This window comes from Lolium rigidum, chromosome 5 (assembly GCF_022539505.1).
Source record: "Lolium rigidum isolate FL_2022 chromosome 5, APGP_CSIRO_Lrig_0.1, whole genome shotgun sequence".
Classification (NCBI taxonomy): Eukaryota; Viridiplantae; Streptophyta; class Magnoliopsida; order Poales; family Poaceae; genus Lolium; species Lolium rigidum.
The window spans coordinates 240155289-240173110 of NC_061512.1; the positions used below are offsets into that span (position 1 = coordinate 240155289).

The following is a 17822-nucleotide window of genomic DNA, read 5'->3' on the forward strand; positions in this document are numbered from 1 at the left end:
ATAAGATCTATAATGGCTCTGGGAAGTCAGTTGTATCTTTTCCCTTCGCACGCCAACGGATCGGAGAGACGGTGGGGTCTGGAGGCTACTGCCGCAATAGGTTGGGAAATCCTTTTAAATCCCCATCCATTGGTGATGTTAATCTCTTCCGATCTATGAAGGATTGTCCGGAGTACACCATGAGTAAAGCCGTATTATCGGGGAAGTCTACTTGGAGGTGTAGGGTCGGACAAAAGGGTGGGTTTGCGGTCGCGGAGAAGGCGGTGTGGACTTGGATCTTACACCTGGCCTCACACCAAAGGAAGTGTGGACGGGAAAGTATACGCCTGGTTGGCAACAAGGATAAGGTCTCTTATGGGAAAAGTAACGCACCTCTGCGAGAGGATGCGGAATTGTGATTGTCACTCCTTGTTCGGGAAGGGAGCTGCGAACGCGGCGGAAAGGAACTCCACGAAGTTACGGTCAACCTGTGAAGACTGACGGGCATAGTTTTCAGAATAAAATAAACCTTTTGAAGAAATGCTTATGAAAACTTGCATTGGCCTATGACTTTCTGGTCTATGGCTGTAGCTAGTGCATGATACACATATTTCCTAATATGAACTTGCTGAGTACGCTCGTACTCATTCTATCTCGTTTGAACCCCTTCTTAGAGCAATGCACCGAAGGAGAAACTACCGTGGAACTCGAAGACAAAGGAGTCAACTGCAACAAGATGAAGAATCCCATCAAAAAAGTCAATGGAGTTAACTTCTGCACCAACTATAATGGAAACCTAGACTAGGAATAGAAGGGAACCTTTCCCTAATCCTAGCACCTAAGTAGCTAGATTTCTATAGCAAGCCAAGTAGCTCTTGAACTTGAGTTAGCAATAAGATAGATTACGAGTCGTTCTTCTGGAGCTTTATTTGAAGTTTTACCTCACTGTATAGTAGGAGGTTGTGTTGATCTTATGTAAACAGCTCGTGTGTACTTCTATAGACATACCTTGGACTCGCATATGTTTCTGTTGTACCACTCTGAGAGATGTAATATGGGTGGAACGGTGTTTCACTTGTGTTATGTCAACGACTTGTGTACTACACCATGCAGTGGTACGCTGGGTCACCACAACCACCACCATTCCATCACTCTAATTATATAAAAGAGATGCACCAAAAAGAATTTCAAAATTTGAATAAATTTCTCTTGCGGCCATTTTAACAAACACTTGGCAGGCATAGTTTCTAAATTGAGTTACAACCTATTGTCCACTGGTTTCTTCACTAAACCACTTTAACCTTGTGATCATTAGCTATCTCTAGGACCCCTGCATCGAGTTGAGTACTTGCAAGGGTTTGGAAAAGTGGAAAAATAAGAAAAACAAACCATGCCGTGGCCATGCCGGCCACCATGGCACTCGAGCAACCTAAGCCTCTACTCTCCCCTACACCTTGTCTTTGAGCATCTCTGGTACACCAGGACACTGCCTGTGCACGGCCAAGCCTCCCCCTTGCACGCCAGTGGCCAGGCAAGTCGTGCCCAGACAAGCCCAGGACGTGCCAGCGCACGCGGTGAGCGCGCCCAGACGACGCCCTGGACCCGCCAATGCACACCGTCGACCCGTTGCCCTCGTCCACCTATCCCTCTCTCACTCTGCACTCGCACGGCCCTCTGCGCCCGCAACCCGCTAGACAAACTCGCTAGCCCGCGCGTACACCCTAGCCTCTCGCCATGATCGCCGACCCGCCGCGCCGCATCGCAAGTACACCACCGTCGCCAGGGCGCCACGAGCCATCATTGGACGCGCCATCAAGCGCGCTAGCACCGCCTAGACGTCTCCTACACGATGCTCGCCCTAGCTTGCCCCTTCGCTCACCGTAGACGCGCGCCATGGACAACCTCTCACGAAGACGCCGCCGGTCACCATCTCGCCTATAAATAGAGACCCCTCGACCTTCTCCTTCCACACCAAACTCGCTCCACTCTTCCTTCGATCCTCCTCGATCCCTCTCTCACCCACATTACGCGAGTAGAACGCTCCAATTCGAAGCCGACGGCCGCCGGAGTCCGCACATCACCGTCGCCGATTCACGCCGCCCGAGCCCCGACGACGGTACCGGTCGCTCCTCGTCCTCGACAACGACGCCCAGCACCTAGCGAGCACCGCGGGAGCCTCCGTCGCACCGCCGACCCCTACCCCGCCGGCGCAGCAAGCTCTCCTCCCCGTCGGCAACGACGACGGTCGACCGTCGGATCGGCGTCGATCGCACGGCTCAAGTGAGTGGATACCGTTTCGGGTTTAATACTGGACCGACAGCGGGTCCCACTGTCAGCTGGCGGTGGCGCGCTGAAGCGTTACTGGGCTGGGCCAGTTCCTTTATTCAAACCATTTCGGCCCATCGGTTTCCCGCGCAGCCCAACACATTTAAATTTTGTATTAATTCATTTCAGCAGTTATTCAATTCTGGTCAGCGCTATAAATTCAATAGTTCAAATTCTACAAACTCAAATTTAGCAAATCCAAATGTTCTGGAAAGCTTATGAATTGCCCTAACTAACCCCACTGGATTCAACCCCATATCTTGTATAGTTTTTGAATAGCAAAAATAACAAAACAGATACTTTTCAGTATTCAAATAAATCTTAAAAATCAACCATTATGAATTTTGAAGTGAATCCAATTGCAATAATTCACATTTAACAAACTCTAATTTACTATGTAAAAATATGATAGGTGTTCTGTACATGATCATGGGCTAGAATCAAAATATTGGCTATGTAGTCAATACTAGCCCATTTAAACTATTTCCAATTTTAGGAATTTAAACCAATGAGGTGTAGCACCTCATTTAAATCATGCTCACAAGTAAGTTGAAGTAATGTGTTGACCTTTAAATGCTTAGGCTCCTACTTGCTCACTTATAGACTTTAAATCAAAATAGGATTTAATATTGACATGGTTATTTAAATCACATGAGATGATGAATCTCATTTAAATCACTTTTCTCAAATAATAAGTGTGAAGTGTTGACTTTGGTCAACATGGGATCATCCCTTGTTATTTGAGAAGATTAAATTTTAAGAAGATTCAATGAGAGGAAATTATTTCTCCAAACCAAAGATAAACCCTAACCCACATTTTCAATGAGAGGAAATTATTTTCCTAATATTAAATAAAGAAACCCTAGCATAATTTGTGAATAAATGTTAAGTAGTGATGCTAGATCATTTGAGTGAGCCATTAAGGCTAATTAAGAGTACTTAAGTATTGTTTGGTGATTGTATCCTCGTATTCGTTTTTAGACGCTAGTACAGGAGACTATCAAGAGGAGGAGGTATTCTACCAGGAGGAAGAGCCAGAAAACTTTGATCACCTCACCAATCAAGGCAAGCTAACACTCTTGCAAGGTTCCCTTGTGCAAAGCTCTACAAGAGCAAGGCACCATTATCTTTTTATTTTATGCTTAATGCTCCTATCCCAAGTTTCTACTTTACAAGCTTTTACTCTGTTTTCTCAATAAGTTACTTTTGATTATGATTAACTTTGGTCTAAGTCTAGAATACTACAAGAGTATCAAACTTAGCCTAGCCAAGCATTACAAGAAGTTAGCACCCCTCATGACTAGTTGCTCGTGCTAAATAAATAAAATTGACTACTCTAGATGGGAACTTGTGAAAGGAAATGACTTTGAAAACCTTGGAATGATGATTCATTCTATTGAAAGATTTTGAAGGTGAATATGATTTGTGAATGACTTGGTGAATTTTACAAAAACTGATGGTTGGGTTCGGATGCGATACCATTCCAATTTGAAAGTACCCCCACAATACCCAATATGGGTAAGGGCTTAACTAGAAATTTATGTGCTTTAGTATGGGTTCCCTCTGAACAAGCGTCATCGGGGTTAGGCTGGAGGCTGCCTCTACAACAAAAGAAATGATGTGATATGACGTGAATGAGGTGAATGTCCGGCCCAAGCCCTGTGCAGTTCCGGGTTGACTCGCGGTTTTCACCAGGAGGCCAAGCTCATGGGGAGAGGTGCCTATACTAGAGTATGTAAGTGAAAGGTTATGGTTGGTAGTCCGCATACGGAGTATGGTAAATCAGGGCCGATTAACCACGACGGATTATTGCAAATATTGTGGCACAAGTGTACGACCTCTGCGAGTGTAGAACTATTCGAATAGCCGTGTCCACGGTTATGGACGGTTGGAAAGGCCATCTTGTTCCGTCATCGGACCATTTTCAAAAATGTGACATATGACTAGGGACTTGAATTTGGAAGGTGAATGGTGACTTTGAATTGAATCACAACAGAGTTGTGGGAATGACACTAATGTTCCCACTTGAGTTAGTTTAGCAAATGAAGAGTCTTTTCTAAATGTTTATGAAATAAACTTGGCTTTATGCAAATAAACCTAGAGCTTAGTATCCCCTTACTATAGTTGATAGTGCTTACACTAGTATTAGTTTGCGAGTACTTTAAAAGTACTCATGGCTTTGTCCCTGGCTATTCAAATGGCCAGACTATGAAGGTGAACGACGGTACGAGGAAGATGGACGGCGGGACGTCTACGACAACTAGGACCGCTCCGACGTCAAGCGTTGGCTGTGGATTAGATAGCCACTACTACTTCGCTTCCGCTATTTGTGATGTTCGTTGATCGATAGATCAACTACTATTGTAATATTGGATCATGTGATCTACCTTTGTAAAACGATTATGTGTTGTAATAAATGATGACTCTATGATATTCAACTATTATGTCTCGCAACAACAATATTCCTGGGATTGCGATGTATGGCATAATAGGCATCTGGACTTAAAAATCCGGGTGTTGACAAGTTGGTATCAGAGCCATTGTTTGACCTTAGGAGACCCTAGTTAGAATGGACGTCCTAAAAACTTAGTTTCAAAACAAAGAAAGTGAATATTTCCGAAAACTTATTCTCACCCTTATCTTAAGATCTTTTCAAAAGAATAAATCCATGCTCTACTTTTCTTTGTAATTGTACATAAAATTTTGCACACTTGATCACCTCATTAACTTACTTATCCTAATTGCTCACAGATGAAGTACCAATGGGAGTCCTATCAGCTTGGTTCCGGAGGCGACCTAAGGTTCGAAAAGGAGTTGAAGCAACTAGTGGAATACCTAGGCCACCCGTATCCCGAGTTCTTCGGAATACCCCTCAAGGCTCAGTTAGGAGAACCACCTCAGTGGGACGTTTCTACTGATCTACGAAGGAAGCTTGATGCCCCGGTATGGGAAACCATCTGGTTTTCTGTAGCGGGAAACACTTGGAAGGAAGGACTAGTCGAAGCTATGCAAGAAGCAATTTTCCGTCCGTGTGGACAAAATGAGAACAAGATCAAGAACACTCGCTTCATCTACTACCCAAGACATGACTCCATGGGAAGACCGATGACCATGCCCCCACCACAACCAAAGATGAACCCCTATGAAGCACCTCGGGACTTCGGGCAGTACAAAACCCTCGGGGATTTGGACAACGCCCTCGCCTCTCGCCAAGCACATTACCCGTGAAGACGAAGAATTCCACCACGAAGAGTAGTATCACCCAAGCACTTAAGTAGGTGTGAGTTGTATCGGGATCCCCTTGTATCGTAGAGCGAATGAATGGTTCTTCAAACCAACGGTGTGTTAGCTTTGTAATGTATGATGCTTGGTATGAATGAAAAAGTGTTGTTGGTTTTTACCCCGCAACACTACTCAAATTTTCAAGTTATGAACTTTTTAAACTTTAACAAAACAAACCATAGAAATTTCCCTCTTACCTTATCATCTACCTCAATGTTCAGATGGCCCCACCAACCCGCAACACCACCCAGGATGCCATGATGCAACTGCTGCAGACAATGATGGCAGACCGAGAAGCCGAGAGAGCTGAACGCCAAGCCAACATTGCTGCACTGCAACAGATAGCTCAGAACAATCAAGGCCACGGAAACAATGATCACCCTGGATCGAAGCTGAAGAACTTTCAGCACACCAACCCTCCGATGTTTAGCAAGACTGAAGAGCCCCTTGATGCTGATGACTGGCTCCAGACCATGGAGAACAACCTCGAAGTTGCGGGAGTTGAAGCCGCAGAAAAAGTACTGTTCGCCACCCACTACCTGTCGGGACCTGCCGAGCCTGGTGGACAAGTGCCCGTGCAATGAATGCGGGACAGATGATGACATGGGAAGACTTCAAGCTGAAGTTCAGCAAGTACCATGTGCCCCAAGGACTGATCAAGAAGATGAGAGACGAGTTCCGTGAACTCAAGCAAGGAAGGATGTCCGTGGTGGAATACCGCGACAGGTTTCTTACTCTGTCAAGGTACGCCCGGATGAGACCGACACCAACGAGAAGAGGAAGGAAAGATTTCCGAACGGGATCGCATGATGAGATGCAGACTGTGTTAGTGAATATTCCGTTCGCTGACCTCGAAGCCCTCGTGGACTCAGCCATACAGATGGAAGGAAAGCTGCATCAGGCCAATGAGAACCGCAAGCGCAGGATGATGAACCAAAATGGACCCCACCATACCCAGAAGTACCGCTCCTGACGTCAAGCGTTGGCCTGTGGATTAGATAGCCACTACTACTTCGCTTCCGCTATTTGTGATGTTCGTTGATCGATAGATCAACTACTATTGTAATATTGGATCATGTGATCTACCTTTGTAAAACGATTATGTGTTGTAATAAATGATGACTCTATGATATTCAACTATTATGTCTCGCAACAACAATATTCCTGGGATTGCGATGTATGGCATAATAGGCACCTGGACTTAAAAATCCGGGTGTTGACATCGGCGCCATCGACAGACTCGGCGAACTTACCAGGTGCGCAGCTGCTTGATGCCGAGGGGGTCCTCGTCGATGCGGAGGATGAACTCAGAAGCATCTTGCCTCCTGCGAAGACGATGACGGCGCAAGCGAGGGCGAGCAGAGGGGTGATGATGCTCCAGCACGGCGCCCCCGCCGCGCCCGCGGCCTCGACCGCCTCGCCGGCCACCTGGACCAGCCATGAATTCCCTCGTGGGTTTGTGGGGGCTAGCGCTACGGCGGTGGTTGTGCGGCGGCTAGGGTTTGTGTGGAGGAGATGATGTCGCACGCCCCTCTTTATATACGCTGGAGACAGCCGAGAGGCGCGGCACGTGTGGGATCACCATTAACTTTCCACGGACAATCCAGTGACTATACGTTGGACCAGTGGACCTCCTTCCTTCGTGGACCACCGTCGGAAGGAAAATCCTCGAGCCCGCCCATTAGTGGTCGAGGGAGGTGAGGAGTCGCGCTCCAATCACTTGTCATCCCAACGCACACGCGCTAGCTGATCTTAATAACCAGGCGCGGGTGCCGGTGTCGGCCATCCTGTTGCGTGGCTCCGGGTGCCGCCCGGAGATCCTCCGCAGCCAAGCCCACCTCCCGCTAGATCTGCAGCGGGATTCAGTGTACACCTTCGACTCCCCGATGTGGAGCCGGTGGTTTGAGGCCGAGCACGACGCTCAGCGGTAGATGATCGAGGCGCACCTCGAGGGCCTCGACGATGATGATGTCGGCAACGAGGCCTATGAGGCGTACCAACCGCTGCCACCGCTGCCCGTGAAGGAGGAGGAGTGCGTGCCAAACAAAAGACGAGTGTTCAGGGTACACCTTCCCTACACCGCGCCACGGATGCCCCGAGGAGCGCGCCCGATGGATTGGCCTCGAGGCGGCCATCTAGGCATCGCAGCAGGTGTTGCCACCACCGTCGTCGCCTGCGCCGGAGAACCTACCTCCCCCTCAACCATTTTGCCCCTGGACCAGGGGCGGGCCCTAGTATTGAGAATGAAAAAGTTGATTCATTCCAGAGGAGGGAGGTGACGACGATGGTCTGAGACTGAGATGGTGGCGGCGGGGTCGAACAGTAGGAAGAGTTATGCGGCAGGTCCTAGTCGGGGTCCACGCTGGAGTCCATGTATGTATTGTCAATGGGCTTATGGAACTAATTATGTATCAAACGAGGTAACGACCCTACTTAGTGTTTTATGCAACAGTTCAACAAAATATGGTGTTATGGTTGTGGTTCCTTGCAAAACATGCCCCAAGATACGATGCTAGGTGCATTTCCTCAGTCGCCTCACATAGACCTTTTTTTTTCGTCTCGAGAACTATGTGTACACGTACGCATGTACCGAATCTGACGCTGTACTTGGTACGATGGTATCGGCGTGGGCACGTGGTGCGTAGTGCGTCTGGGCTATATCGGTCTCTCTATTTCCCGAGGCCCAGTAATCTGGGCCGCATCCAGCCGAAAGCCTCGATCGCACCCCAACCACCGGACGTATGTACTTTTTTTTTTGTCCCACATCGTTTACGTAGCACAGCGCGAACCAGCTTAAATTAGGTTTCCGGGCGTAACACACTCGCCGAGTCCTGTGGCGTGGGCTCAGAACCCTAGCTTTGGGGGGCCAGCTCGGTCGGTGTGAGGTATTGCTGGGTCCCGGCCTTGGACCTGTAACCCTTGGTAAAACATGTTGATTCATCCATGTTGGGAGCGGAGCCTCTATCCCTCCGAGCTGTTTTTTTAATCCCGATTTCTATTTTCTAGCTAACCTGTCCATACTCTTCGCCCGTTTCCACTGCCGCCGCCACCAACATCACCTTGTCCCATCCCCTCGACCGCTCCGTTGCCATTACAAACGATGTCCTCCCTCTCCTACCCAATCTGCCACTGTCAACCTTGGATCCTGCACTAGATAAGGCACCGTACCCTCCCTCTCCTACCCAATCTGCCACCGTCAACCTTGGATCCTACACTAGATAAGGCACCGTAGGGAGAGATGGTGCCTGGCTCTAGCGTGTACACTACTTCTATCCAGTGCCCATCCGAGTTGGTGGTAGTGGCTGCTACGGACATAAACGGTTACTTTATATTTGTTTGTGTCGGATCCATGAATACATTGATCCGTTTTTGTTCGGGTGCTCTACTAGATTTTCAGTACCGTGTGTCCGCGCGGAGATGCACTTCACTCTCCCACCTGCTTAGGGTATCTCCAACGGGGCAACGCATATCAGACACCTAAAGCGGTGGTGCGCTTTTGTTTGTGTCGGACCGCGGACATAGAAAATGGTCGCTTTTGTCTCCCGCAGCTGCAACTCGGCTGGCTCGGTGCCATCGACAAACTCGGTGAACTTACCGGGCAGCTGCTCGATGCCGAGGGGGTCCTCATCGATCCAGAGGATAAACTCAGAAGCACCTGCGAAGACGATGATGGCGCAAGCGAGGGCGAGCGGAGGGGTGATGATGCTCCAGCACGGCGCCCCGGCCGCGCCTGCGCCCTCGGCCGCCTCGCCGGCCACCTGGACCAGCCATGGATTCCCGCGTGGGTTTGTGGGAGGTGGCGCTACTGTGGCGGTTGTGCGGCTGCTAGGATTTGTGTGGAGGAGATGATAAGGCAGCCAAACGCGCGCCCCTCTTTATATACGCCAGAGGCAGCCGAGAAGCGTGGTACACGTGGGATCACCATTAGCTTTCTACGGAAAATCCAGTCACTATGCGTCGGACCACTGGATATAGATATAGACGCATTTTTCGACCGCGTGGGCGCCGTTAAGAACTTAAGATAGCCCTTATCGTGTTGGTGGACCACGTCCTCACCGCACGCGCGACCCACTGCTTTTCCCCTTTTCCTCGCACGGCCAAGTACACGACCCCCCGTCGCGTGACACGCCCACTAGCACCCGGGTAGGTAGCCCGGCTGCTCCTCTCTGCGCAACCAACCCGCCCGCCCGCCCGCCCATTTCCCCGCTCCTCCTCCACCTCCACTCCCCACCCACCTCTCCCTCTCTCCTCCCCCGCCCCACCGCCTCTGCGCGACCCACCCGCGGGCACCACCCATGGAGGCCGCCGCGGCCACGGCCACGTCGCTCCGCCCCTTCCGAGGATCGCCCGTCAACGCCGCGAGGGCGGGCTGGCGGCGCGCGCCCTTGCGGCCGAGGCTCTCCGTGGTGGCGAGGCTGGAGGGGGGCCTGGGGAAGGGCGTGCCCACCACCAACTACGTCGTCCCGCTCGACAAGCCCACCGGGATGACCCGCCCGCTCGTCGAGATCCTCCGGGACCTCAACAAGCGCGTCCCCGACAAGATCATCGACCCCGACACCAACACCGTACCCTGGTCAGCGCCGCCTCCCCGACCCCCCTTCCCCATTCTACCATATTCTCTGCCGGACTCGATCTGTTCTGCGTCGCTGTTGCTGTCAGCTGCCAGTCTGACCGTGATCCTTGACCACCGTGGCGCCTAACTAGCGATCGCTCTGCTGAGGTGCTCAAAATCTGCTCCGGAGGTCAATAGGAATTTCTGCAGCTGCTGCTTCTTCCTTCTGTAGCTGTGTAGCCTCTGAATTGAATTGGTGGGATTCGGCAAATGAATTGGTCCTGAACAACGCATTTGGTCCTAGCATAGCTTTTCTTCCTACCGGATGATCCATACAATGATACCTCGTCCAAGTTCCACCGCTGCCAATAATTCATTTCGTGCATGATAGCTCATCCAGTTTCCACCGCTGCCAATAATTCATTTCGTTCATGATAGCTCATCCAGTTTCCATCCGACCCATATTGCTTGTTAGATTCGATAGGATGGCTGTGAGGTTGACGTGCTCTGCAGTGATATCACCCTCTCTGATGAGTGGATAACTTTTTGTTGGCCTAAAGTAAGATAACTAGATAAGTTCAGGATTGGTCACTAAAGTGAACATACTTTGTCATTCATATAGTTTAATATTCTCCAACTTAGGTTGTTGTTTGCAGCCGTGTTGGTAGGTTCGGAACTTTTGTTAGATCGAAAAGTTACTTGAGCAACTTGTCTGCTTTTTCACTTTCAAGCTTCGTAGGTAGATAAAAATATATATAAAGCCAATGCCCAATCATTTGGTTTTGTTGATTAAGTTGTGCAGTTTGGACAAGGACAGGTTGGTGGACAATTCTGTTAGTTAGTCTAAAAAGGGGAAGACTTCTGCTACTTCTGGACTTCGTAAACTCACATTATCTACAGTACATGCTGTCATATCGTCCTGTTTTAAAACCGCCGTACCTAATTTGCTTTAAGATGAAGCGTGGGGATCTGGTCTATATCTAGAAATATCGTTTACGTGCAGTTTTCCTGGGTTAGCTGTGCCAGTTTGCGAGTTCAGCGGCAGATATAATTTCTGCAGCTGCTGTTTCTTCCTTCTGTAGCTGTTTAGCCTCTGAATTGAATCGGTGGGATTGGGCTAATGAAATGGTCCTGACCAACGCATTTGGTCCTAACATAGCTTTCCTCCTCCTACTGGATGATCCATACCATGATAGCTCACCCAAGTTCCACCGCTGGCAATAATTCATTCGGTGCATGATAGCTCATCCAATTTCCACCACTGACAGAAAATCCTCCGACTCGATCTGTTCTCTTCTCCCTCGAGGTACCGCTGTTGCCGTCCGTCAGCTGCCAGTCTAACCATGATCCTTGACCGCCGTGCCTAATTAGTGATCGTTCTGCTGAGATGCTCAAAATCTGCTCCGGAGGTCAATAGGAATTTCTTCAGCTGCTGTTTCTTCCTTCTGTAGCTGTTTAGCCTCTGAATTGAATCGGTGGGATTGGGCTAATGAAATGGTCCTGACCAACGCATTTGGTCCTAACATAGCTTTCCTCCTCCTACTGGATGATCCATACCATGATAGCTCACCCAAGTTCCACCGCTGGCAATAATTCATTCGGTGCATGATAGCTCATCCAATTTCCACCACTGACAGAAAATCCTCCGACTCGATCTGTTCTCTTCTCCCTCGAGGTACCGCTGTTGCCGTCCGTCAGCTGCCAGTCTAACCATGATCCTTGACCGCCGCGCCTAATTAGTGATCGTTCTGCTGAGATGCTCAAAATCTGCTCCGGAGGTCAATAGGAATTTCTTCAGCTGCTGTTTCTTCCTTCTGTAGCTGTTTGGCCTCTGAATTGAATTGGTAGGATTGGGCAAATGAAATGGGGTCCTGACCAACGCATTTGGTCCTAGCATAGCTTTCCTCCTACTGGATGATCCATACCATGATAGCTCATCCAGGTACTAGCTTGGTCACTAAAGTGAGCATACTTTTGTCATTCAAATAGTTCAATATTCTCCAACTTAGGTTGTTGCTGCCGTGTTGGAACGTTCGGAACTTCTGTTAGATGGAAAAAGTTACTTGAGCAACTTAGTCTTCTGTTTCACTTTCAAGCTTTGGTAGATAATAAAATATATAAAGCCAATGCCCAATCATTTGGTTTTGTTGATTAAGTTATGCAGTTTGGACAAGGACAGGTTGGTGGACAATTCTGTTAGTCTAAAAGGGGAAGAGTTCTGGTACTCTGGACTTTGTAAACGGATATTAGCTACAGTCCTTTGTATGCTGTCACATCGTCCTGTTTTAGAACCGCCGTACCTATGTTGCTTTAAGATGAAACGTGGGGATCTGGTCTATATCTTCTTAGCTAACACATTACACTGGAACATCTGTTAGATGGGAAAGTTACTTGACCAACCTGGCTTCGGTTTCACTTTCAAGCTTTGGTAGATAAGATCTATAAAGTCATTGGTCCATCATCTGGTGTTGTTGATTAAATTATGTGATTGATTTGGCAATTCTATTAGCATAAAAAGAGGAAGAGTTATGGTACTCTGGACTTTATAAAGTGATATCAGCTGCAGGTCTGTGTAATTGTGTGTGCTGTCGTATTATCCTTTTTTTTAACCGTTGTACCTATGTGTCTTTAAGATGAAGTGTGGATCTGGTTTTACATCTAGGAATATCCTATATTCGTATTTATAAAACAGTTAAAGTTACTTGTACAGTCTTTTTAGCTAGCACAGTACACTGTTAGTTTAAATCATTTCCTGACTGTTAAGTTGGAACTTAGCAGTGATCTGAATTACTTCATTTCTATCTCCTTTTTTGTAACAAGAAACAATAGTGGTGTGTATGCTTTTAGTTATGGCGAAACAAATAAATCACCTTGATATATAAGTTATCCTAGCCAATGGAGAACATATTGTGAGGTTAAATAATAGGAGAGTAGAATGCAACGCAAGTATAAGTTACTCATGGCATCTACCTCTTGTGAGGAGAGATTGACATGTCTAGCATATCTGCAGGTCTCTTGAGCTAAAAATACAACCAAGCTTCCTTTTCCATTTGCTAACACATGGATAAAAGTTCGTTGCTATTTAGATCCCTTAATCTTGAAGCTAGTCCTGTCCACTCATTAACAAGATAATTTGTAGCATCTTTTTTTGTCATGGGTTGATTTTTTTGGAAACACCGCCCCTATTCTTTTGATAAGAAAGGCTGCAGCTACCTATCCTGTGTTAAGCTGGTGACAAAATAATTGGATTTTGTGAACCTTTATTTTAACAGATACAAAAGCTAGCAAGCCTGATAAACATTAACATGCAATATCAGTCATTTGGCTTCTACTATGACTACTCTTTTTATCAATGTTTGATATAGAATCATGTAGTTCGATACCTTTCCCCTTACATAATCTATTTTCCTCTCTCATCGCAGGTATCATGCCAATAGAATGCTGAGTTTTTACGCACCAGGTGATTTCTCACTAAACTTCCCTCTGCGATTAAAATTTTATTTTCGGATGGATTCCTGAGTCTACTCACCCGGATGCTTCCATTTGTTTGAATACAACTTTAGTTCCAAGTCTGTATCTTGATGCCTCGTGTATTTGCGTCCTCCCAATTTCATATTGAGCAATACCAACTTATCAAGTACACATGACAAACTTATACCATGCCGTACTTGCGGTTTGTTACATAGAACCAGAATGATGGCTCATTATACTCTGCATACATAGTGCTTGGCAAAGGTGTTTCAGCTACTAAAAGTTCTTAACCTCGTTACGTTGGATATTTGAACTATTGGCACACATCAACACTTGGAGATAACCATGTAAAAAAATAAAAGGAAACAATTTGTGTACCGTCGAACACAGAAAGCACCACGAGTAATGAAAAAGTGACCAACGGTTCCTATTTTTTCAGGTTGGTGTGGTGAAGTTCGCGATGTTATTTATTCTAACAATGGAACTGTGACTGTGGTCTATCGAGTGATTCTGAAAGGAACCGATGGAGAGGTATTTATTCTCCCTTTTCTGCATTAGTTAGACACATAAAACATGGACTCATCGAGATCCGAACCAGCTGTACCAATTCGTTTTAGTTGAGCATCCTAACATACATAATAATAAAAGCCTTGGTTTTCCTTCTTGTCCATTTTTCTTGCCATACCATTTGACACTCATATCTGTGTGGTATAGGCTTTCCGAGACGCCACAGGCACAGCAAAGGTGCATGAGGGGCGTAGCGACGACGCTGTCGCGGCTGCAGAGGAAACAGCCTTCAGCAAGGCCTGTGCACGGTTTGGTTTTGGCCTATACCTGTACCACCAGGACGAGATCCCATAGGGAGGATGCCAGCTTTCAGGCACGTTGGTGTAGGAACTCTCTGGGAGTTTGGAATTTTTTTAGACTGCTGTGAATCATGCTTTCCCTGGGGCTTATGCAAGAAGCCTGTAAATTGTTCTTCTGTTACGGTCTCTGGTGGTCTCTGGTGTTATCAGCCTCGCCTGCCAGAATTCGTCCAGTTATTAGAGATAAAACAAAAGGAACATTAAAGATGTATTTTTCCCGCTTACGTTTTGATAGAAAATTTCTTTTTTTCCTTTTACTTTTTGTTAGAAACTTTCTCTTGTAGTAACAGTCAAGCACATTTTACCAGCCAAATTGTACTTATAGTTTCAAGACTTTTGTCCATGTCTAAAATCCTTTGAAAGACCGGATGGAATATATCACTTCTTATAAATAGTAGTACTCAAAATTTTCAAGCAAACGTGATGGAGAGTTTTGTTCCGACGGTGTAAGTCATGTGCACTTGCCAAAAATCATAAAAGATATGGCCACACTTGTGACCTAGACCAAAAATAGACTTGACATGAATAAAAAGAGGAGTTATATACAAAGGAGTCTATATTTAAGATGCATGTAATTGTAAGCGGTACAAATATCTCATTGAGCAATACCAACTTATAAAGTACGCAGGACAAGCTTATACCATGCCATGCCTAAAGTTTGTTGTACATAACCAAACTAAAATGGATCGTTATACTCCTAATAGTGCTTGTTGAAAGTGCCATATTTCAGCTAATTTATAATCTCATTACGTTGGATATTTGAACTAATGTGATTACACTTAAATACTAGAAGATACCCCCACATAGAAAAATAGAAGGAACAAAATTGTGGAACATCAAACACATAAGGCACCATGCAGACTAAAGAGAAGTGATCAACCATTTCTATTTTTTCCAGTTTAGTGTGGTGTGGTTCACGGCGTTATTTATTATAAAAATGGAACTGTGACTGTGGTCTATCGACTATCGAGTGATTCTGAAAGGAACTGACAGAGATGTATCTCTTTTCCCTTTTCTGAAGAACATTGTCCACTATGTATTATGCACTAATCAGCCTCCATTTTCCTTCTTCTTGTCCTACTTCCTTACCATTCAACTTGACACTTTTTTCTTGAAACGAGGCAAAAGATTTGCTATTTTTATTGATTAAGGACAAGTTATTAGAAGTCTTACAAACCAAACAAACTTGACTAAAAGTCAAGCACAAATGAATCTAGCCTACTCTCGTGGCATGACATTACTCAAAGCCTTAGCCCCGGCGAGACTCCATATGGCCACCTCTTCCTTTATTTTGATAACTAGCATATTTGAGGTAGAAGCTTCATTTCGGAATACTTCTGCATTTTTTCCTTCCAAATTTCCCATGAGATCAACATAGAAAGCGATGCCATGGCCTTCTTTGGGGCCTGGAATGAAAACTTGAAACTCGCGAGCTAAACGAGTAACTCGCGGCTCGACTCGCCTAGACTCGAACTCGGTGTATATCTAGCCAAGCCGAGTTTCATATTTTATCGTTAAATGAGTTCAAGCTAAACGAGCCGAGCTCATCGAACTCATGAGTAGCTCGTTTAGCTCGGTAACAATGGAGTGGGCCCAAGTCCACCAAAATGGGCAAGTATATATGTGGGTTCTCAACTTGGCAATATTATTCTCATGATATATTAATGGTTGTGGTTTATATTGTTCTGGTATCATAGTCATAATGCTTGTTGTTCATCATTCATGCCCAAATATTCGGGAAATGCATTGTACATTTTACATGTTCTATTTAACAGTTTTAAACGAGCTACTCGTGAGTTACTCACGGGCTTTGCGAGTCGGGCCAAGTTTAAAATCCAGACTTGATTGTTAAACGAGTCGAGTCGAGCTAACTCGATTGTTGACCGAGCTTTAGCGAGTCGAGCCGAGTTGGCTCGGCTCGACTCGAATTCCAGCCCTACTTCTTTGATTGTCCATGCTTGTGCACTCCATCCACCCACCACTCTTTGACGGAGCGAATTGTTTGTCAATCACTTATGTGCACCTCGTTTAACCCAAGACAAGACTTAACTTTGGACCATATCCGGATGACGAAACATTATTTGAAGAGGAGGTGGGAGGCGGTTTCTTGCACTTGATTACATAGCTTGCACCTACCACAATTTGGCCATCCTCTTTTTTGGAGCCTATCCGCCATCCACACTCTATTTTGAATGATCAACCAAGCGAAGAACTTTCATTTCGGTGGTGCCAAAGGCTTCCATACCATGGAGGGCAAATGAGATTTTGTTTGACCCAAGAATTGCATATTGTAGGCCGTTTTGGAGGAGTATGATCCATTGTTGGTGAGCTTCCAATAAATAGAATACGCCAAACTTGGGTTCAATGAACCCCACGTAACATCTCCCAAAGTTCGGCAAATTGCACAATATGCTCAATGGATAGTCCCTCTTGGGTGTTGACTTGGGAGACCCAATAGTCGTTTCCCAAGGCTTTGTTGACGGTGCATTTTTGCCTCTTGGAGACTTTGAAAATAAGAGGATCAATATCTTTAGGACGCCTTCCATCAAGCAAAGAATCTTCCCAAAAGAGCACTTTCCTCCCATCTCATATAGATACCTTAGCGGCTGCTGCAAAGCAGAGGTCATGATCTTGAGGGGTGCAAGGGTTACAAAGGCCGATCCAAGGTTTAGACTCATTGTTCCATTCATGCCAAAGCCATCACAATCGAAGGGCGGAGGCAAATTTTGTTAGGTTGAGGATCCACATTTCCCCATACTCTTTAGGCTTGCAAACCGCTTCCCAACACTTTGCATTTTCCTCCGGTAACCTTGTCGCAAGCTGCCCAAAGAAAAGTTCGTCAGATACTATCAATCTTCATGACGACCTCAACCGGAATGTTTGGAACGGTGATGTAGTAGATGACAACACTTGTGAGAACCGACATCACTAGGCTTGCGCGGCCGGCAATAGTAACATGTTTCCTGAGCCAAGGAACAAGCTTGGAGGCCACCCTATCTTCCAAAGGTTGGAAGTGAATTCTCTTTAGCCTCGAGACCAACAAGGGAAGCCCAAGGTACTTTATTGGAAAAGTTGTGCGAGTAGCCGGAAATGCATGTAGGATGTCATCAAGGTCAATTTCCGCACATCTAATGGGAGCCACTTGACTTTTTGAGCAATTTGTAACTAGGCAGGTGACATCACCCAAATGTTGTAGTGTTGAGGCAAGGAAGTCGATATCATCTTTGTTGGGGACCATAAAGATAGCCACATCATCGGCATAAAGATATGTATGGAGCGTTGGGGCTCTCCCACGTAAACGCTTGAGAAGTCCTTGCTCGGTAGCCTTGTGAAGAATGTGATGTATA

At 46.4% G+C, this 17822-nt stretch overlaps 1 protein-coding gene across 1 annotated transcript; it reads left to right on the forward strand.

Moving 5' to 3' along the window:
* The first annotated feature begins 9881 nt into the window (after window positions 1-9881).
* LOC124657328 (DNA repair RAD52-like protein 2, chloroplastic) lies at window positions 9882-14867 on the forward strand. Its single transcript, XM_047195898.1, has 4 exons — window positions 9882-10159; window positions 13561-13598; window positions 14049-14140; window positions 14324-14867. The coding sequence occupies exons 1-4, from the start codon at window positions 9882-9884 to the stop codon at window positions 14468-14470; spliced, it is 555 nt and encodes a 184-aa protein (XP_047051854.1). The 3' UTR covers window positions 14471-14867.
* The last annotated feature ends 2955 nt before the right edge of the window (window positions 14868-17822 follow it).